At 40.9% G+C, this 23,674-nt stretch overlaps 1 protein-coding gene across 2 annotated transcripts in view; it reads right to left on the bottom strand.

The window, feature by feature from the left end:
• MRRF (mitochondrial ribosome recycling factor) overlaps positions 1-23,672 on the bottom strand; it is a 55,630-nt gene extending 31,958 nt beyond the window's left edge. The window contains exons 1-5 of one of the 2 annotated variants that reach the window (XM_020907608.2): positions 23,577-23,672; positions 17,755-17,966; positions 12,305-12,460; positions 7,912-8,030; positions 1,367-1,458 (exon numbers count right to left, since the gene is read on the bottom strand). In XM_020907608.2, coding sequence (XP_020763267.2) covers positions 1,367-1,458; positions 7,912-8,030; positions 12,305-12,460; positions 17,755-17,938 — 551 coding nt within the window. In that variant the 5' untranslated portion in view covers positions 17,939-17,966; positions 23,577-23,672. Of the gene's footprint in view, positions 1-1,366; positions 1,459-7,911; positions 8,031-12,304; positions 12,461-17,754; positions 17,967-22,844; positions 22,918-23,576 lie in introns of those variants that run through there. The other variant, XM_020907607.2, reaches the window with a different exon arrangement.
• Between the last annotated feature and the right edge of the window lie 2 nt (positions 23,673-23,674).

Below are 23,674 nucleotides of genomic sequence, written 5' to 3'. Positions count from 1 at the left end.
ACCCAGGTCTCCTGCATTGTAGGCAGATTCTTTACCATCTGAGTCACGGGTTTCTTTACTGTGCCTACTTGACTATAAAATAAGCCCCAGGAGGGTGGGGACTTTCTCTTGTTGGTGCTATTTACTGTTCTATCTCAACAAACAGGAAACATCCTGGCATGTAGTTAGGGCTTAATAAATATTTGTTGAGTGACTGAATGAATTCAACATTTACCTGGGGCTTGCTGGGCTTCCCAAGTGGCGCTAGTCGTAAAGAACCCACCTGCCAAGCAGGAGATGTAAGAGACGTGGGTTCAATCCCTGGGTGAGGAAGATCCCCTGGAGGAGGGCATGGCAACCCACTCTAGTATGCTTGTCTCAAGAATCCCATGGACAGAGGAGCCTGGTGGGCTATGGTCCATAGAGTTGCAGAGTCGGACACGACTGAAGCGACTTAGCACACACCAAGTCCTGGAATTAGACTACCGCAGTGGCCTCCCAACGATACTCTCTGGGTCCACTCTGTCCCCCTACATTTCATCTGTTAATCAGCAGCCAGAGAGCTCCTAAAAAGTCAACATCAGATCACTCCTCTGCTGAAGGGCCTCCAATGGCTACCCACTATAATGACAGCACAGCCCAGCTACTCATCAGGGCCTGTAATGCCTAGAGCATGGGCCTCTCACCAATCCAACCCCCACACCACCACTGAGACACAATGGCTTTCTCTTCATCAAATATGCCGAGGTCTTATTATTTCTTTTCTTTTTTAGTTTCAAAATAAACATACACTTTATGCCTTTGAAACAAGATCTTAAGTTCTATATATTTACATAACTAACAATATTCTGTTCTTTCTTATACCTAAAATTCTTCAACAAGTGAGGACTAGTGGGAAAATGACTCTTCCAGAAATCTGGGTTAGAGATTACAAGTGTCAAGGTCCTTTCAGACTCAGGGCCTTTGGACTGTCTGTTCCCTCTGCCTGGAAAGCTCTTCCCCTAGGCTGCCTTGTCCTCATCATTCAACTGTCAGCAGAAATGTGACCTCCTTGTGAAGTTGTCCCTGCCACCATCACTTTCAGCAAGTCACTCTCTATTGGAACACACTGTCCTTTCTTTTCTCACAGCATTTCATTATCTGGAATGACTTTATTTATGAGTCCTATCTTCCCATAGGAATGTAAACTACATGAGGACAAGAACTTTGTCAGGTCTACTGCTGCATTTGAATCAATTAAACTGGATCCCAAAAGATGCTGGAGCCGGCCAGGATGAGAGATACAGGTAAAGTACACCATCAGACTAACAGTATCATGGAGTGTTGTTTTTCTTCCAAAGAGAGCTGCTCCATTACATCAAAATATGTGAACGTCAGCCAGACTTACTTGGGAATGGGTACCCGAATTAGCGTCCCCTCCACTTCTGGGTTCAGATTCATTCCACTTTCTCTTATAGCCTTGATAGCTGCAGCTGTACACTGAAAACCAGATCAAAAGGTAAACAGAATTAGTAAATAATTATTACCAGATGCAAGCCCTCTGTCGATAACTGGCAACCCATCTTGGCAGAACATGGAAACATTTAGTTCTGTTACCAGTAAGATCAGGAAGTTACATTGGTGTAGAGTGCTTTGATCAAGCTGAATAGCAAACTATGTCCACTCCTGGTACCAGTGTATTGCAGGAGGGAAAAAAAAAGCATAGAGGAAAAAATAAAAAGAAAACAGCTCTGCTTCTTTGAAAAGATTTCAATGGTTTGAGGCAACGCAGATCAAAACCACAATAAATCCTCAAGGGAGGGGGGCTGGTCTGTGCAAAGATCGGTGTAAAGACAGCTGAAAGATTTTATACATTAAAAATTCCAGTTGACATTTTACACTCAAAATATACCAGTGCCGATTGGAATGAGTAAATAAATTTAACTCACTCGCATCTATGCTCACACCAACCTCACTCGTGTTTTGGCATGAGCAATGAATCTCTACTGGTATGCGTGCCAAGAAAGGAAGCATGGAAGATCTCAGTTCAAATCCCCACTCTGCTAACCATGTGACCCTGGGCAACAAGCTTGACCTCTCTGAGCCTCCATGTAGTAATCTGAGACGCTGCAGTACTGTACCTCAGAAAGGATTAAATGAGCTAACATGAGCCATGCATCTTCTTCTGTGTCTGGGTGCCTGTAACACCTAGGCAAGGGGCGCTATTATATAAACATATTCAATAAAGATAAGAATGCACAAACCCCCAAAGAACGATGAGCTGAGGTCATCACTTAACTGATGCACTGCTGTCTTTTTTTTTTTCTTCTTTTTTTGTGCCTATACCATGAGGAATGTGGATGTCGGATCTTAGTTCCCCTGAACAGGATTGAACCCATGCCCCCTGCAGCGGAAGTGCAAAGTCTTAACCATGGGACTGCCATTGAAGTCCCTCTTTGTTTAAAAAAACTTTATTTCATCAAAATATAGCTCTTTTACAATGTTAACTTCTGCTGTACAGCAACATGACTCCGTTATACGTAAAGATCTTCTTTCTCATGTTCCTCTCCACCACGGTTTCTCACATAACACGGAGGATCGTTCTCTGGTGCGCTGCTGTCCTGACGCCCGTCAGGGTCTCTTCTGACACAGCTTGCTCTCTATTGGACAAGGTGGCACGCTGCTAACACTGACTTCCCGAATTGCCTCATCTCAGCCGTAAGCAACATTATAGCCACACCTGGTTCGCAATCCTACTGCATAAGAGAAGGCAGTGTGGAAGAGAGAACTCCATTGGCATGACAATGTGCCATTCATGAAAACAAGACCCCTGATTTTCAAAAGAATTTTAGGTTTGACCAGAGCCAATCCACATTGCTTGGATTCAACGGAGCCAATTCCCAGCCTTGAGTTCCTCCCTAGACTTTCCAGTTTAAATAAATGGGGTTTGTTGCACACCTATTTTATTTTTCCAGGTTGGGTTTTGTTTCAAGGGCGTGCCTAAAAAGCTCATCCATTTCATGCTAAAATGACCTGAATTCTACAGGGACATAAGATGTTATCGTTAGGTCAAAAAGACAAACCAGCATTTCACAAGAAGACAAATCATGCCCCTGGGCTACAGAATTTAACTGTGCAGCCACTGCTTAAAATGATAAATTCTTAAAATGTACCTCTGACCATAGACTACTGGAGCTGGAAGGGATCTCAGACAGAACCAGTACAGTCCCCTCCTGCTGGTAAAGGTCACACTCCTACACAGAGACACAGTCCCTGAAAGTCAAGAGTAAAGACCTCGCTCATCACGCTTCTGGCTACTGGCAGTGTTAAGAAGAGGCTCAGCTCCTCAACTCTCCATCCAGTGACGTTACTTAGTCTCTATTACCTCCCAGATCCACTAGTTCAATGTATTCAGTAACTATGGCACAGGGAATTTGATTCTTTTTTTTAATAGCCAAAAGGAATTTGGAACTAGGTCTGGTGTATAAAGCGTATGGCCAAGGTAAATAAAAGAGCTGGATAAAGAAATAAAATTTTCCTCTACAAGAGAACTACCAACTTCCTTAATAAAAATGAAACACAGATTTCTAGAGTTAAACATAAAGGGAGGGGCTTCCCTGGCAGTCCAGAGGTTTGGACTCCGCACTTCCAATGCAGGAGGCACAGTTTCTATCCCTGGTTGGGAGAACTAAGATCCCACATGCCTCTCAGTGTGGCCAAAATATAAATAAATAGACTGATTAATTAAAAAATAAAAAAATTTTTTTAAAAAGGGAGAATCACCACTTTGAAGGACTGACCTGATTTCAAGTCTCCTAACTTTTTCTGAAGCTTTCCATTGAAGGAAAGACTGGTAACGTGGCTGGACACCTCCCCCACCCCCACTTTCCCTTCACAGTCTGGCCCAAGTGCTGCCACACAGCCTTCCTAGGCTAGCATGGGAGCGCCCACTGCCGCTTCCAAGCGGGGCAGGAGCTACAGCGCAACATTTGCACCTTCCCTGTCCAAGGCTCAGTGCCAGGGACGCAGTGAGTGCGCAGTAAAAGCTTGCTGAATAAGTAGATTAATGCGTATATTAAAGCACCAGCTCAAACCTGTTAGAAACAGTCTTCATGTTTATACCCTCTCCCAAAAGCCTTATTTTGTACCATTTTACACCTGTTCTGTGTCCTTTTGCATGCAGAAAAAAATGTGAACCAAGAGTGATTTCATTTGCAAAAAAAAAAAAAAACCTACTGAAAGATGTAGTTCTTCTGAAATACTTTAAACATGTACATTTTAGTTTGATATGGAAGAATACAGAAACTCAGGGAATTATAGTCATTTTCCCAACATGACTTCTGACCTACTCATGGTTCAGACAAGAAGGCATGCATTTCTATCACATTTCCATTTCCTAGCCTTTACCCCTCACTGAAGAGATGCCCACCAGCACCCCAGTGCAAACAGATGCTCTCCAATGGCAAAAATGACTCACTGGTTGTGGCTGCTTGGAGTACTGTGTTGAGAAAGATCACAGATCCCATGTGGTGTTAGGCAGGACCGAGCGCTGTGATCAATTAGCAATGTCTGCTATTACTGCGTGTGTACATGCTCACTCAGTAGTGTTTGACTCTTTGGGACCCCAGGGCCTATAGCCTGCCACACTCCTCTGTCCATGGGATTTTTCAAGCAAGAATACTGGAGTGGGTTGCCTTTCCTCCTCCAGGGATTCTTAAACTAATAAATCCAATTCATTCATGTCTACACTCACATCTATGTGCATGTGTATGCTACAGGACAAAAGATGATGAAATTTTTGTAGACAGGTGAACAAGTCCTTGACAATCTGGGTTCAAGTCAACAGCTTTGCAGAGACTCAACAAAAATACTTGTGGAATTAAGGAACAGATGGTGAAAGGAGCACAGGATTTAGAGTCAAACAGACAGACATAAGCTCAGGTCCTGGCTGTACGGCCACAGTGTCAATCTGTGGAAGAATTCTACTTTTCTGAGCCTCAGATGCCTCCTCTAGAAAACAGACTTAAGTCTAACTTTAAACAGTAGCTGTGCTGATCACATGAAACAAAATATGAGAAAGCAATGCCTAGCAGCCCTGTAGACACTCAACACACCTTTCTTCCTTTCACAAGAGCAATAAAGGAGCCTGCAGAATTTTTTTTTTTTTTTTTCATTTGCTTTACTCAAATCATGCTGTGGTCTGTTTTTTTTTTTTAAACTCCCTTCTTTCCCATCATTAACTCTAGCTGCAGGCAAGTTTATGGAAGGTAGTAACTTGTGAGTATCATTTATCAAGCAGGACACATGCTAAACAAATGCAATGCAGTTTTCTGCCCTCAATGCATTTAAAAAGATTATGCATGTAAATCTGCATCATGTCTCTATGGCATGACCCAGAAATGCCCAGGTTTGAAAAGAAAGCCAGCCGCATGTGAAACAGAAAGGAAGTCTATAAACACAGAGAGGATTAGCTCAGCATTTTGAAGCTATAAACCTGGGCGCTCCATAGACAACGTCGAAACCAGAGGAAGGAAATGTTTAGTTAGAGCTGTTTGTTTAATATATACACCAGATGAGATAAAGGAATTCAAAAGACAATGTAACTCACACTTCCTCACTCTGTCCTTGTAAGGAGCCTCTCTACTAAGGTTAACTGTAGATGTGGTTTTTGTTTTTTTTTATCAAAACTCACAGAATTTCAACTTGGAGAAACAGCAAAGATGCCTTGCTTGGAAAATGAAGATATATTCCAATTTCCTAAGAAAAAATTAAGCTGTTAATACCTCCTCCTGCCTCCTAAGATGCTCTGGTAGCCAATCAGGTGCTTCTTCTGTGAATGCCATTTGCTATTTAATAACAGAAGTGGCTGGCTCTGAAAAGCAATCTGCCTGATGAGGTCTTCAAGCTGTGTAATTAGGAGGCTGTTCCCTAAATTGGCCCGTGGTGACTGTGGGATCAGATGAACAAGGCGGAGAGGCCTCAGTGGTTCAGAGGGGCCAGAAGGGGAAAGAGCTAACAGTTCCCTTTCTGTCCATTTCTCTGCTCCTCAGGAACACCACGAATGAGTGCCTCCCTTCCATCAACCTAATGACAAGTATTCACCCATTTGAAGGAAATTTACTAGGTGCATCCATGTGTCAGGCATGGTGTTTGGTGCTGGACAGAATGAGCAAGTTGGATATGATTCCTACATTCCAAGCTTACAATCTAGTGAAAGGGAGATGGAAAACTAAGATGTAGATTAGTGCATAACTACTAATAAGTACAATGAAGAAAAAGAACTGTGCTGTATAAAAGTGGTTAATATAGAGGAATAACTGAGATTTTGCGTAGACTAGGAAAGACTTCTCTGAGAAAGTAATATGAAAGCTGTGGTCCAAAATACGGATAGTAATTAGCCAGACAAGAGTGATCCAAGCAAAGGAAACAGCATATGCAAAGGCCCTGAGGATGCTAAGGTTTGAGGAACTGAAAGGCTAGTGGGCAGAGCAGTGTGCAAGGGTGACAGTGGCATGAGACTGGGGAGTCTGCAAGAGACAGGCAGGGGCCATTTCACACAAAGCCTTCTAGGCCACAGTCACCTTCTTCTCAAAGATTACTTGAAGCCACTGATAAACTCAGTGCCCGGGAATGACATAATCCAATAAATATTAGTATCTTTACAAGTTCACTCTGGCTAAAGTACGGAGAACACAATAGGGGAGAAGTGAGTAATAACCCCACAAATATGGGCACATCGGCTGCAAGAGCCCCCTGATTTGAAACAGTTTGTTCATAGCAAGGGCTTACTCTTATCTCTAACCCAGTTTTGTCAAATCCAGCAGGTCCAACTTTGGTCTGTCTTTGGGCTAGAATTACTGAGAGACCATGGGAATAGACAGAGACTTCAGATTCCTTCACCTCACGTGAACAGATGAGGAAATGGAAACCCAAAGAGTGATGCAAACTACACAGACAGTTGGCAAGAGGTGGGACCAGATTCCAGGTCCTCAGGAGTCCTAATCCAGGTCACTTCTTACTGGATCAGTAAGGAAAAGCCGATTTATCTTCCCCAACCAGACTTAAAATCACAGCCTCCCGGTTGCAATGATCTAATGCAATCCACCTTCCAGCCCTGGAAGCACTGTGCTCTGGGCAATATTCTGCAATGGCCAGTTGAGTCTGAAAGGAATGTGAATTCCTGGAAGGTTTGCTCCAAATAGGGATGCCCTGGTGGCTCAGACGGTAAAGAACTCACCTGGGTGGGGAAGATCCCCTGGAGGAGGGCATGGCAACCCACTCCAGTATCCCTGCCTGGAGAATCCCCGTGGACAGAGGAGCCTGGCAGGCAACAGTCCATGGGGTCACAAAGAGTCAGACCACTGAGTGACCAAGCACACACAGCACAGCACTTCTCCAAATAATAATGCAAAAGTCACAAACTAGTGGCCCACAGGACAAACATAGCCCATCAATATATTTTGTCATAGACTTAAAACACACCCATAAAGGGAATTAGTTATCAACATTTAGCAAAGATCTTACATAGAAATTGGGGCTATTGGCTTCTTTGGTAAATAAAAATCTTAGTATCTGGTAGTATCTGATTACCAGGCCTACATTTCTGCCTGGGAAGGATCAGCAGCAACTGGGCAAAAGCTGCTCCTTTCAGACAGGGCACAGGCTCTACAGTTTACCCTTGCCCTTCCAATTACCCCACTACCGTTATTGTTTGTCTTAGATGGGGCCTGTGTCAGTATTCAAATTACTTGCCTGGGCTCTATAGTGTTTGAGTAAAATAGAAAAGGAATTTAGAAACAGGAAGAGAGCTTTTTGTATCCTTAAATTCCCTTTGTTATGCCTTGTCTGTTGTTTCACCCCAAAGTGAAGAGAATACTTCCTCCTGACTTGCTGTAGTCCCCTGCATTACAAGGGAGACCACGGAGAGGGAGCCCGTGAGCTAGGCCACCTTACCTCCGGGAAGCTGGCCATATTCACCAGTATCAGCTGTGGCGACTTCATGGAGATCTGGCCGATCTGGTTGAGAGCAAGCTTCCCATCAGCAGTCACCACAGTGATATTATCAAGGGATCCTAAAAGGAAAATTAAAGAAAGGGTCTTAGAATTCAGAAGGACTTTTAGTAACCTCGCATCTAAGTCTCTATCAATTCAGATTCAACTAATGTTTAGAGAAATATCAATAACTTCAGATATGCAGATGACACCACCCTTATGGCAAAAAGCGAAGAGTAACTAAAGAGCCTCTTGATGAAGGTGAAAGAGGAGAGTGAAAAGGCTAGCTTAAAACTCAACATTCAAAAAACGAAGATCATGGCATCTGGTCCCATCGCTTCATGGCAAATAGATGGGGAAACACTGGAAACAGTGACAGACTTCATTTTCTTGGGCTCCAGACTTTAAAGAAGCAGTGGTGTCGTGTGATGGGAAGAGCTTTGAAATGTTGAAAGAACTAGGCTGAAATCCTTGCCAGCACCAGAGTAGCCAAGGATCTGATCTGCCTGGTCCTGCATGGTTCCCTGTGACACAGGGCTTTGACAGCTGGAACTGGAGAGTGTTGATCACCCTTCCAGCTATGTCACCACTTACTAACATGAAACCTCGGGCAAGTTCATCACAGTCATCTTCTCAGTACCTTGGTTTCCAACTCAATTAAAAAATACTTTACAGGACTAAAGTATAGATTACAACTCGATATAAATAAGCAAAGATACAACAGACTCACACAAAAAATAAACATAAAAATAGGTACCTCTTACTAGCCCTTCTCACAACTAGTCTGTAACATTGTATCACTGTATACACTTTACACCAGAGAAGGAAACTGAGGGAAATAAAATGAGCCAAGTCACAGAGCTAACAAAAGGAAAACCCAGCAAGAGCCCAGCCCCAACTCAGGTGTGCTTACTACCAACTCTAATCAAGGCTCTTTCCCTTATCAGTGGAACTTAACTTGCGCTGCACCATTCAGAAGTCTCCAGGGAGCTTTTAAATTTAGATTCCTGGGTCCCACTCCCCAGAGATCCTGATTCTGTAGGGGCTCAGGAGCCTGCCGTCTTGGGGGCACTTGTAGTTTTCTTTCAAGATGACCGCATGATTCAGACATGCAGCCAGGTTTGAAACTGTTACCTCGTACCACCTTGATTTTGGCACTTAAGACTCCCTTTAGGAACTAAAAAAAAAAAAAACCAAAAAACAAAAAAACCCCACCAATTATTACCACACTTCACTGATACCCTGTATCTGATCTTTGTCTATATCTGAATTAGGGGAAACCTTGGGCAAAATTTTCTTGTCAAGAAGGCAAGTATATTGTTACAAGACAATATAAGGGGCATTACTCAAACTCCCTGATTTCCTATGCAAATGAGAACTAGAAGAAAACTTTACCATTCATTTTAAGAATCACTAGAGAATGGCTCATTCTGACACACCAAGTGAGTGAGTGAGTGAGTGAGTGAGTGAGTGAGTGAGTGAGTGTGTGTGTGTGTGTGTGTGTGTGTGTGTGTGGTGGGAGAGGTGTCAGTCTTTTCAACAAATTGGGAGCTGTCCTAGCAAATTGTTAGGCTAATGTAGTTCCACACTATGCCCCTAAGATCTGATTTGAAGCACAGTATTCAACTCAATTCAATGCCATCACAAGTTAGAAGGCTGTTGACACCATCGGCTTCAATCTGGAAAAGTCCATGATTCTGAAGACCAATGACCTGGGTTCAAATACCAACCCTGCCACTTCCTGAACTGTATGACCTTAGGAAGGTCTCCTGAACCATCTGGGCGTCTGTTTCCTGACTTCTAAATGGGGCATTAAAATCATACTTATCGCACTGGGTTGTTATGAGAGTTAAAAGAGTTTATGGAAAGCCGTTATACTGTCCTGGCATATACAAGGGCCCAATACATGCTATTATCATTATGTCTCAACTTTCTCCTATATTTTAACCAAACTAACCTACTAACAGTTTCTCTAATACAGTCTGTTCTCTCTTGCCTTAGGATCCTCAGCATATATTTTTCCTTCTACTAAGGATACCCTTCTATTCTCCGATAATTTCTGCTCACTCTTGAACACTCAGCTATGACTGCATCTAATCTCAGAAATCCTGTCTGACCTCTTACGCTGGATTACAAATTCTTTATGAGCTCCAGGGTCCTACATACAAATCTGTAATAATGATGACCCATCTTTACCGAACACTTTCTAGGGCAAGACATGGTTCTAAATGCTTTCTATACTTTATTTGCTTTTATTATCACAATAAACCTGTGAGACAGTTTCATCATTTTACAGATGTGGAAACTGGGGCACAGAAAATAACTTGTCCAAGGTCACAAGAGCCCATAATGGGGCCTGAATTCAAACCTAGACCTGATCAACTCCAAAGTCATGGTCTTCACCACTCTACTTTGCTGTGGTTTTACACGTTGGTTTACTTGTCTATCCCTACACACTAGGATCTAGACTCCTGGAAGATGGGGACAGTGTCTTTTCTCTCTGAATCTACAGCACCTATTAAACAGCACAGAATAAGTGCTTAATAATACATTGATGAAGAAATAAATGTATGTATGAATGAATGAATGAGAGGACAAGAATGAAGAATCAAATAAACCTGTGTTTTAGACAACTATTAAAAGCAATCAATTCTGTCTTCAATCTTGGAGACAGAAATTGCTGGTAGACAGACAGAGGTATAAGGGGAAAAATGTCTGCTGGTTCAGGTAGTATTGAAAAGTATTAAAAGTATTCCATATCATATGGAATAATGGAATATGGAATAATCTGGGGGAAAAAAAGTAAAATAAAATGAAAGACTGGCTAGGTTCAGCCTGTTTCACCTTAGTCTCTTCATGGCCCCAAGTTCTACACAGAACGCTGTACAAACATAACCCTGAAGAGAAAGAAGCAAAGAGGAAATACCAGCGGGAGGCCTTTTGAAAATGGATCTTAATTCAGCCTTCCTGATTTGCCATAAGATCCTCTGCCACAGAAGTCCCAACATGGGCTTTTCACCATGCAATTGTGGTGGTTCCCATTCCCAAAATCCATATCGACATAATGCATCAAATCCTTTTCCCTCAATCTGTCCCCAGCGAGCATCTCCCTCAGCCTCATTCCTGCCCCTCATTTTTGCAGAGGTTAACATTTAACAAATTACACTCCCAACCTCTTTCCAGGCCCATCATCTTTTTAAGTTCAACAAGAGTGGAGCTTGCTGGCCAATTTGAAGTATCACATTTCTCCCTGAGCTCCTCTCAAACTGCTCTCTGGTTTCGGCTGCAGAATGTTAACAGGCCAGAAAGCACAGGGGAGACAAAGCACTTTATCAGCTTCATACCTAAAATAATAAGCAAGTTTAAAATAAACAGTCGGGAGAGATTGAATGGCACACTCTACTGTCAGCAAAGGCAGAAATGCCCCAGTCCAGGGTTGACAAATGATAGAATGGTCTTCTGGTTTCACACTGGATCTCATCTCTGATGTTTCTGCTGGTGTTTATAGATGGAGCTGTAGATTTTTCACTTGGTTTTCTTAAGAACAAGTTCATGAAATATTTTCTAGCTTTCTTATGAACTATCCCAACCAAAATGTGAGCGGGAGCAGCCCAAGCTCCCACAGATATTTTCCGAGGGGGTCCTGGGCTTGACTCTAGGATGATGACAATTTCCAAAAGGCCAATTTAATAGCAATTGGATTTTTCCTGCCTGCCTGCACCATTAGCTGACAACTCACTTCTTCCATCACATCTGCAAACAGTTCTCCTAGACAGTTCTGACATTTCCCACTTAGAAAAGCCATTTTCAGGAAGTTATTAACCCAAACGGAATCTTCCTGGTCAAGCCCAGGGGTATAGAAATGCCTCAGGTGGGCATGTTTGCAGCCAGTTGGTCCCCAGTAAGGGATAAGAATGGCCAAATCGGACAAAAAATGGACAAATCAGACCAAAGATGTCAGTTACTATGAGACTAAATACCTACAAGTTTTTAGAATACAGTAATAATGAAAGTCCCATTTTCTGACAGTATGATTCCATGAGAGCAAAGATCATGCCTATTTTTGTTTACCGGGAACCAGCACAATGACTAGTTCATAGCAGACAAGTATGTGCTAAATGGATAAATGCAGTGTTAATACATGCTGGGCACTGTACAAGAATCATTACACATGTTACCTCACTTATTTTCATCCCCATCCCAAAGCTAGAAGGCGGGAATTAGACAAGGAAACTGAACACCAGAGAAGTAAAGTAACTGCCAGTGGTCACCAAATAATACGTGAAACCCAGTTCTGCCAAAGCAATGTTCTTGCCACTGTGCCCCTCTCCAAAACACAGGTTCACTCACTAACCTGGTGAGGTCCTTATATTGACAGTCTTATTGAAATTATCCTTGAGTGTTTCGATCACAGATTTCATTTCTTCATCCACTTCTTCCAAGTTGATGATATCCTCAACTAAGGCAGCGTTAAGATTCATTCTAGTTTGGGACTGTCCTTTCCCTTTGGCTAGAAAGTCAACATTCAATGAATTTAAAAGAAAAAACAAAAGCATAAATAGAGACAATAAACAATGAGTTAAGAAAAAGAGAGACACAGAAAATATATTAATTCATTTAAAAATGAATCCTAAAACAAGGCCATGCAAAGTATCTGATGGCTGGTACAGACAGAAAGAACAGCAGTGGTTTAGCAACATGAAACACTACCAGCGGTAGTGACAATGGCTTATATTTTAGAAAACCAACAATATTGAGAACTGAGTAAAATTCTAGTTTGTATCTAAACCATCATAGTGATGTTTCATAAGCATCTATAATATATATATGCATAGCTCACTCTCGTGAGTAATACAAATATTCTTGCATTCCTTTATGTAGGGTGTGGGAAGAGGGAAAAGAATAAAAACATTTAAACAGTACTATCCTATACTTGATTATTTATTAAATACTCAACATTTATTGAGATCATTCACAACAAATTTCATTAAACATCTACAATAAGTTAGATCCTGTGCTATCTGTATACCATAATACAATTTGCAATGCAATTTCAAGTACATTCTTCTATTAGAATTCAAAGCAGCCCTCTGACATAGGAAGAACAGATTATTATTGTTCCCATTTTACAGATAAGGAATCTGAGGAACAGCTATTTAAATGTTTTGCCCAAAGTAACCAACCAGTAAGCAGCAGAGTGATTTTTTTTTTGAACATTTATTTGCTTGTGTCATCATTTTGCTTGAAAGCTCTGAAGTTAACAGGCTAACGGCTTAGAATTTTCAGAACGATGAAAGAGCTGAATTTTCAGATTTAGAAACAGTTTCAAACAGGATAGTAAAAGCAAATTCATACCTAGACATTTTGTGAATGCAGAAAACCAAGGACAAAGAGGCTGTGAAAACAGCCAAAGAGAAAAGACAAATTACCCATAAAGGAACTTGTGCTCATCAGTATCAGAAAGTTCTATTAAGACTAATTCACAAAAATTTAAAAAAATTCAAAAGCCTAAGTTAATATTAGCAAACCAAATCCAGCAACATACAGATTATGGATCAAGCAATGTATATGCACATCACATATAAGAACAAGGAGGGCTTATACCAAGAATGGAACAGTGGTTTAATATCAGAAAAGGCTATTAATGTTGAGCCACCACATTCATAGATTGAAAAAATTTTTTAAATACTCACTCAATAAATGCAGCAAGAGCACCACTAAAAAAAATTAATATCCATTCAAAACAAAAACTCTTAGCAAAACAGGGACAGAAGATACTTGCTTAAAAGAGAGACTACCAAAAAATAGAGCAAACATAATTCTTGATGTTAACACATAAGAAGTGTTCACTATAAAATCAGGACTAAAACACGGATGACTACTATCAATAATCACTTTTATTCACATATAGCTGATTCACTTTGTTGTACAGCAGAAACTATCACAATATTGTAAAGCAATTATACTCCAATAAAAAATCACTTTTATTAGAATTATAATAGAATTCCTAGACAATGTAGTTGGAAGGAAAGGAGAGAAGGAGGGAAGAGGGATGGAGGAAAGAGAGAAAAGAAATAAAAGGGATGTGGTATAAAGATTGGGGAGGGAAAAACAAAGCTATCTTTAAATATAGGTATTTTAATTATCTACATAGAAAATCCAAAAGAATACACAAACAACGGTTCTAATAAAAGAGTTCAGCAGAGTTGCAATATACAAAATCAATGTATAATTATCAAAAGTATTCCTATTCACCAGCAACCAAACAGAACACATAATTTCTAAAAGACATAAACTTAAAGCAATGACTTACAAAAAAATAATATAGAATATATTTTTCACATTAAGGCAGGGGAAAATTTCTTAAAAAGGAAAAAAAGAGCACTACTAATAAAAGAAAAAGATTGACAAACTGGACTACATTAAAATTAAGAACTTCTGTTCATCAGAAAAAAAACACCATGAAAAGGTAATCATTATCAGCAATACATATATATGCAAAAGTCTTGTCTTTAGAATACATTAAAATTCTTAGAAGTCAATTTTCAAAAATCAGGTCAATTTTTTTTTTTTTTAATGGGCAAAAGACTGGAAACAAAGAGGATATCCAAATAACCAGTAAACAAATGAAAGGTGCTCACCATCACTATTCATCAGTGAAAAACAAATTAAAACCATAATGAGATATAACGGCACATTCATTAGAATGACTAAAATTAAAAAGGCTGACCATACCAAGTGTTCACAAGTAGATAGTGGGTAATTAGCAAATAAAAAGCTAAAACACCCTGGGGAGGACAGTAACCTAACATGACCACTCTGGAAAACTGTATGTTCTGAAACTGAACTGAAATTTATATATACATAACCCAAGGCTCAGTAATCCTTCCTCTTGGTACACATCCAGTAGAAAGGCAAACTTATGGGCACCAAAATGCAAGTTCACAGCAGCATTATTTATTTTAGCTCAAAACTGGAAGCAACTCAAATATCCATCATATTTATTTTAGCTCAAAACTGGAAGCAACTCAAATATCCATCAACTATAGAAAACATACAGAAATCGTGGTACACACATTCATTGGGATACTATAAAAAAATTAAAATGTACCAACAACTACTACAGACAACAACAAGGACAAATTTCACATGTAGGTTGTTATCAAAAGAAGCCAGGCATGGAAAGAATTCATTCTGAGTTCAAAAACGGCAAAACGAAATCTGTAGTGTTAAAGCCGAGAGAGGGGGCTGTCTTTTGAAGGGGAAGACCTGAAAAGCACAACAGCAAAGCTTCCAAAGTACAAGCGACGCTCTATATCTTAATCCGGGTGATAGTTACATAGCTGTGTTCACTTTGTGAAAATTCACTGAGTACTTACAATTTATGTACATACTTTTTCTGTATATATAACTCAAAAGTGGGCTTTAAAAAACATCATATGCCAAAGTGACAAAAAATGATGATAGTCTAGAAATAAACCTAATTGAAGAACTGTGTAAGATCTGTATGGAGAAAACCTGACAATATGATTATAAATGTCACAGAGAAGAGAAAAGGCCAAGAAGAAGAAGAAGAAAAAGCTAGTGTATTCTGAAGGGAAAGATCTGTACCACCAGATTCAAGACTTTATGACAGTGATTCGGGCATTAGGGAATTTAGTGCAGGGAGAGATGAGCAGTTCAACACATCAAGAGCTCAGAAACAAATCATATGTATGAAGAAACATAACATATGACAGAGGAGGCATTACAGGTCTGGGAGTAGAGTTTTCCCTCAATGAGGTTAACCTCCTCGGTGGTCCAGTGGTTAAGAGTCTACCTGTCAATGCAGGGGACACAGGTTTGATCCCCGGTCCAGGAAGATCCCACGTGCCGAGGGGCAACTAAGCCTGTTCCCCACAAATACTGAGACCCTGCTCCCCAATAAGAGAAGCCTCTGCAATGAGAAGCCTGTGCCTCACACTAGAGAGGAGCCCCCAGTCGTCGCCAACTAGAGAAAACCCACTGGAGCAATAAGGACCTAGCACAGCCAAAAATAAATAGATTTTAAAATATTTTCCTTTTTGAAAAGATAAGTGAGGCTGACACACTTATTACTCATTTCAAAAAGAAATAAGATTAGATTCCTTATCTCATATCATATTCAGAAATAAATTCCGTTACGGATTAAAGACCCAAATATGAAAAGTAAAAACCTGCCAAATATTTAGGAGAAAATACAGAAGAAGAGATTGATGACTTTTGGATAGATGAGGGTATGTTAAATAAGACTGAAAAAGCACAAATGATAAAGGAAAGAACTGAAAAATATGATGGCATTAAAACTGATGTTCAATGAAAGACATTATCAAGTAAAAAGGCAAAGTAGATACCCATAACATATACATATTGACAAAGGATCAGCACTCTTAATATAGAAAGAATCCAATAAATCTAAAGGAAAAAGTCAAACAACCAACTTTTTAAAGAGGCAACCCAAGAAGATAAAATCTGAATATGCAATTAAATGTGAAAAGATGCTGCTTGTGGGCTGCAGCTACCATCTGGGCCACTAGACCACTGCAGTGCTGTGGGCACAGGGCCCCGGATTTCAGCTCTGCCACTAACTGGATATGATCATGGGCAAAGGTCTTACACATCAATCTCAGTTTCCTCACTTGCAAAATGGTGAGATACGTGGTTCACTGGGTATTTAGAAGAACTTCTTCACTGGGTAATTATAATTCTTTCAATGGGTAATTCATAAAGGTCAAATTAAATTATTAAATGTACATTAATTAAAAATATATATATCAAGCAACCTACAGATCCAAAGTTATTACCATTATCACTATTAACTGAATATAAGTTTTCTATGCATTAATGCTTTTCTGACAACTTGTTAATTTTCCTGTTAATAGGAAAGGAGAAGGTCTGCGTGAAACCATAAAACAAAAGCAGTGGGAAAAAATATTCAGCAGCATATTTCAAGCACCGCACCATCCTTGCACATGAACTCCCTGACCCACCACTGCAAGTGTTAACAGCAGGTCTGCTTGACAATGTTCTGTCATTCATTCCTTCAACAAAACTTTTTAATATATACTATGTGTCAGGCCCTGTTAGCTCCTAAACAAAAAACATAGACTGAAAAGAAAAAAAAAGACAGAGATGGAGTTTTTCCTCACAGGGTCCAGTATGGAAGACATAACAAACAATAATCAATCCTACAATTAATTAATTGATTAATTAGTGAGTGCTTTGCTAAGTACATCAAAGATAAAATAACCGTGTGCACAAGTGCATGTAACAAGGGAACTGACCCAGCCCAAGAGGTCAGGGAAGGCTTTCCTGAGGAAGCGACGTTTAAGCTGAGACCTGAGTTATATCAAAGTCTCATTCTTGGATGACACAAGCCATTAAGATCATCCATCTAAATCCTCGGCTCTCATATGTCCTCACCCAACAAACTTCTGCTTTTAATTTTACTTCCAACACAGATCTACCTGGGAGGAGAAAATACATTGATCCCTGTCTCAAGTATTCTGGCTTCCTTGGCACTTACACCTCTAATTCTAAATCTAAAACAAAACAAGTCGTTTTCTGAGCTATGGCAACATATGGGGCAGTATGGAAGTGAGAAAACAGACCCCCAGTTCTAATGCCATATCTGTCCCTGTGACCTTTCAAGCCTATCAACTGAACTACCTGAGACTCCACTTCGTGAGGCACGGGGAGAAATTCAGAACATCTCTGAGATCCCTTCCAGCTCTGATCTTTCAAAGAGCTAAATATAAGACAGGGGCGAGGAGGTCACGTCTCTACCTTTGGCTTTCTTGGTAGCAAAATGACGGACTGGTACGGCGGCATAGGCCATGTATTGCCCACGGTCATCCTGTCTTCCTCTCACTGTCTGCAGCGTGACTTCTGAAACAGGTCTGGTCAAGGCTGTAAGGGAGCTGCAAAAGGCAGGGTGGACCAAGCGGAAGCACCTTAAACCCAAGGCCATGACTGAAGACAATCCTTGTGAACATCCGCTAAAAAGAACAAGACAAAAAGGAGATCTAAGTAAAACAGACTCTACTGTTAGTGCAACTTCAGAAAATAACCTGTACCAGTTAGCTAGCAAATCCTATCAGCAGAGCCTATCGATACGTTTTGACCTGTGTGCTAGGTCAGGGGTTCCCAACCCGTACCAGTTCGTGGCCTGTTAGGAACTGGGCGGCAGGGCAGGAGGTGGGCAGCAGGTGAGCCAGCAGAAGCTTCATCTATATTAACAGCCGCTCCCCAGCCCTCACATTGCCGCCTGAGCTCCGCCTCCTGTCCGATGAACCGCAGTGGTAGATTCTCACAGGAGCATAATAAATGTCATGCGCCTGAATTAACCTGAAACCAACCCCACCCCCTGCCCAGCTCAGGTCAGTGGGGAAACTGTCTTCCACGCAACCAGTCCCTGGTGCCAATAAAGGCTGGGGACCGCTGTACTAGATAACTTAAATACATTATCTCCAGCCCTCCTCCTAACAGCTGTACAAGGATGTATGATTAGCCCCATTTTATAGGACAAAGAAACTAAGGCTCACAGAGATTTAAATATCTAGCTCACAGTCTGTAGGACGCCAAATCGCCACGCTCTTTCCACTACAGCAAATGCCAATTAGTACACAGGGAAGAGAGTTAAGTAAATGCATAGCAGCCTAAATCCTTAATGATGGTAATTAAACCCTTACAGGAAAAAAAAAGCACAAAATCTTGATAAAGTTACACTATAAAGAGTAACGGCAGAGCACTGGAAGAGAATTTTACATAAAATCATTTCAACAGGCATAAAATGACTGGAAAACTCACACAACAGCATTTAATTAAAATTTTCTTTGGTTCCTTATGCACTGATTACCAATTAGAATGCACTTTAATGTGAGTCTGAAGCATAGCTGAGGTTTGAGGTCTTCCATGTTATAGAACTAAAGCTCTGGAAAATGCCACCCTCCTCGGTGTTAACACAAGTTACACACGATCCCTCTGAGGTTTTTGACCGTGGAAAGACGCTAAAGCCTACAGCTACCCCTGAGATAGAACAACGGTTCTAGCTTACGGGCAAATCTGGGCCTTCCCCTTTGGCTCAGTGGTAAAGAATCTGCCTGCTAATGCAGGAGACACAATTTGATCCCTGGTCTAGGAAGATCCCCTGGAGAAGGAAATGGCAACTCACTCCAGTATTCTTGCCTGAGAAATTCTATGGACAGAGAAACCTGCTGGGTTCCAGTCCATGAGGTCGCAAAGGCTCAGACACAACTGATCAACTAACATACAGACACACATTACAGTCTGAGTAAGAGCATGGGTTTTGCAGCCAGAAGGTCTAGAATCCAAGCCCATCTCCACCACTACCCAAATGCCTCTGAACGTCACTGCACCTTGACTTCCTCAACTGTAATAAAATGGAGATAATTATAGTTATTTCTTAGGGTTGGGAAAAATAAATTAATGTAAGTAAAACACGTGGCACAGTGTCTAACAGACAACAGGAGTCCCCCCTAAAGAGTATCTATTGACAGCTATCACCTTTCCTTTCAAAAACTTCCATGCCAGAGTCAGACACAACAAAGAAATCTTTCATGTCATTACTAAAGTACAAGGAAGCCAAAAGTCAGTCATATCTGGATATGAATTTCAACTTGTGGCTATTCATTTCACTTTCTGGGCATCATTTTCCTCATTTGTAAAGTGAGAAAAAAAAAATCCTGTTTTAAAATAAAATGAAGTAGTGAGTGTATTTAACAACCAAGTACAGTGCTGGGAATATGGCACCTGCTGTAATTATTACTTTTTTTTTTTAAGAAAAGCAAATGAGTTGCACAAAGGCAAATAATTTCTCCCGATGGAATTTTTAATAGCAAGAGATGCTAGATTTCAATGATCGGTGTATGTCAGTAAAAACAGATATAGATAAAAAAATAAAAAATGTTTCCTCTTTTTAATCATTATCAATAGCTACTATTAACAGAGGTCAGGCCCGGCCTGCTTGCTTTACCCATAGTATTCATTTAATCCTCTCAAAAATGCTATAAAGAAAAGTATAATAATCTCCTCTTTATAGATGTAGGAACTCAGGCTCTAAGAGACTGTCATTGACCAAGAGGCTGGAGCTAATAGCTTTGCTCTGTAGCAGCAGCACTGTTCGCAGATTTTGCCTCTAAGTGAGGTTTCTATATCTAGGTTTTTGCCTAATATAGCCAATGCCTAACCCATACTTATATCCAAATATGGCTGTATAATAAGGTGCTTTTTTTTTTTAATCTACAGGGTCTCAATCTGGCTGTTCCATTTAAGACAGGTTTCCTGGTGTTCCTGTTGCAGGTCATAATACCAATCCACAAAGCAACAGGAAATCAAAATGGGTTAGAAATAAACAACCTTTGACAGAAAACTCAACACCCAAAAGCGGACCCAGTACACGTGAACCGGAAGACGACTCTATAAATAAACCACATTGCTGAAATGCTTTAGACATAGATTTTAAACTGCACAGAAGTCAGGAAACTTCAAAGTGGAAATTCAATAAAGGCAGCCCCTTGGACTCTTTACCTTAAGAATATTCATATCAGCACTCAGTTCAGCACAGAAGTAAAGACAAGGAAAGGAACCATCATGCAAGGCCAAGTATTCTACAACAAAATTAACCTACAGTTGGAAAAAAATGCAGCAGGAAACATCTGACCTTTGGATGAAGTCTTGAACTGAAATGTCAGTTTGCCCACTTACTAGCAGTGTGAACTTGGGGAGATCAACCTCTCTGAGCTATAGTTTCTACTGCACCTTTTTCATGGTGATATTAACGAGCCTTTAAAAAGGTAATTATAACAATAATAATGAAACAATAGCTTATAATTTTATAGTAATAACTATGTGCCAGAAACAGTTCTAAGTGCTGTATTGCATACATTAACTCATTTGAGCCTCATAATAACCCTAAGAGATAAGTACTTATTATTATACCCATTTCATGGATAAAGACACAGAGGCAAAGATAAACAATTTGCTCAAGATTTTAATCCAGGCACTTTTGTTCCACAGTCTGTGCTCTTAAGCACTATCCTATACTGTGTACATAAAACAGTGCAATTACTGGCATTATTTTTCAAACTGTTACATATTAAAAAAAAAAAAAAAAAAAAAACCTGAGGCATGTATTCTTTATCCAAAGCTGAGATTCTCAAAACTTGAATTTTCCCACTTTTCATAGAAGGTGCATTTTAACTTTGGAAGGAACTAGATGAGGAAGACAAAGTCCTGGTTTATCCACCATCCCAGCAACCCCTACAAATTCAGTTGTGTATTAGTTTATAACATGTAGATTCTTATAATATGGGTGTGCACACACAGGTCCTTGTTGTATATAAAATACTTTCACATGTATTACCTGATTCCCACAATAACCAGGCAACATTGTGATTACCGCTCACATTGTACAAATTGGTAAACTGGTCTTTCATTTCCTTGAATAATTTCCTGCACCAGGGTCTTCAAAAATACTGTTGAATCTGCTTGGAATGGTATTCCCTCACCTCATTAATGAACTTCTCTTTCAGACTTCAGCTGAAGCACCACTTCCTCAGAGGATGCCTTCCTTGGCTGTTTTCTCTAGCCCAACAGGTCAAATGTCCTATAACCCCCTTTCTTGGTACCATGTGCTTTTTCATGGCACTTACTTTAACAATATCAGTTAATATTTGTGTAATTACTTGATCAGGCATCCTGGTGGCTCGGTGGTAAAGAATCCGCCTGCCAATGCAGGAAATGCGGGTTCAATCCCTGGGCTGGGAAGATCCCCCAGAGAAGGAAATGGCAACCCACTCCAGTATTCTTGCCTGGGCAATCCCATGGACAGAGGAGCCTGGTGGGCCACAAGCCATTGGGGTCACAAAAGAGTCAGACATGACTTAGCGACTAAACAATAATTATTGGATCATTGTCTTATTCCTGCCATAAGAACTGACTACAAGGATTAAACTATGGTTGTCTTGTTCAAGGCTGCATCCCCAGTCCCTGGCACAGTTCTGAACATAGGAGACACTGAATAAATGGGAAGACTACATGAGTGAAAGTCTAGATTGTCCTTCCTCAAAGTCATATTGCTAGCACCAAAACAGAAATCAAAGCCTCAGACAGTAGGTCCTGGGTTCCACTCCCCAACACTGCTTCCATGATCTCTTGGTTAGCCAGATTTTTCACTTAGAGATAAGACGTCAAATTCTTCTCTAAATTCAGCAACAAGTGAAGGCACTTACAGTATATGACTATAGGCAGGATCATGTCCCTGGCACAGCCAAAGGATGGGACACTTGAACAGGTAGAGAAACAACTTTTGTCTAAGGAGGCCTGGTTTCCGATATTCCTATCTCATTATTCCCTGCCCATCATCCTTTTTAGATTCATAACTACAGTGAGTCCCCTACATACAAACTCTGTTCCGAATGTTTGTTCATAAGCCCGATTTTTTAGTAAGTCCAACAAAGTTAGCCTAGGTACCCACCTAACACAACCAGCTATATACTACTATACTGCAATAGGTTTATAATACATTCCCATCTTTGAAAGTTCACAACTTGAAGGTTTGTATGCAGGTAACTTACTGTACCTTGTATTCAAAAAGCACCTGTGGAAGCTGACCTGAGACTTCTATTAAGTCATTTCTTCTACCCAGGTTTTCTTTCCTCAACTATAATACAGAGGATCAGGCCAGGTTTTCATTCTTTCTAAGTATGAAGCTCCCCAAGATTCTGAGAATGCAATAGGGTGAGTGAAAGATAAAATGCAACAAACTTAGAGACGACCTGGGAAAGAGCGCTGGTTCCAGCACTTCATCGGTACGTAACTTTAGGTAGATCAAAATCTCTGGGTCCCAATCTCACCTGTAGATGACAATACTATTCATCAGGGTTAGCGGGGCGATTCAATGAGCCAAGAGTTGCAGAAGCACTTTATAAACACAGAAGGGCAACTGAAATGACAACTGTCTTGCCACTGGACGGCACAGAGTAATGGTTAAATGGTGAGACTTTTAAATTTGGGCGCCATCACTCAATCCGCCTGTAATGCGGGAGGCCTGGGTTCGATCCCTGGCTTGAGAAGATCCCCTGGAGCAGGGAAAGACTACCCACTCCAGTATTTTGGCCTGGAGAATTCCATGGACTGTATAGTCCGTGGGGTCGCAAAGAGTCGGACACGACTGGGCGACTTTCACTTTCACTTCACTCATAGCGACACGACCCTGATTTTATTTCTCCGCGTTTCCATTTCTCCAGCATACGGGATTTAAAAAAAAAAAAAAAACTATTCCCACAAGATTGTTCTGAAAATTAAATGTCCCTGCCAGTTAGCAGGCTACTAAATAGCTGCTACTATTTAGTAAACCCGGCTCTCATTCTGAAGGTCCCTAGGTGATGAAATGAGCCCCGCCCCCAACCCGTGAGACTCGCTCGGATCGACAGGTCCGCCCTCAACCATAAAGGTCAAGCCGGATTTTAATGGAACGCGTCGGGGACCGTGTTTAGGCCCCCTTAATGTATCCCAGAGATCCCTGAATAGAGGTCTCCGGGACCCGGACCCCGCGCGCGCCTCCAGGCCGTGCTGAGGCCACTCACCAACTAGCGCCCAGGTTACTAGAAAAAGACTCGCGCGACCACTGCGACGGCTGCGGCGGCGGCGGCGCGGGCGTCGTGACGTCATGGGGCGGCGCAGG

This window comes from Odocoileus virginianus, chromosome 2, assembly GCF_023699985.2.
Source record: "Odocoileus virginianus isolate 20LAN1187 ecotype Illinois chromosome 2, Ovbor_1.2, whole genome shotgun sequence".
In the NCBI taxonomy this organism is placed as follows: Eukaryota; Metazoa; Chordata; class Mammalia; order Artiodactyla; family Cervidae; genus Odocoileus; species Odocoileus virginianus.
The sequence above is the reverse complement of the archived record's forward strand: the minus strand, read 5'-3'. Positions and strand labels throughout refer to the sequence as shown.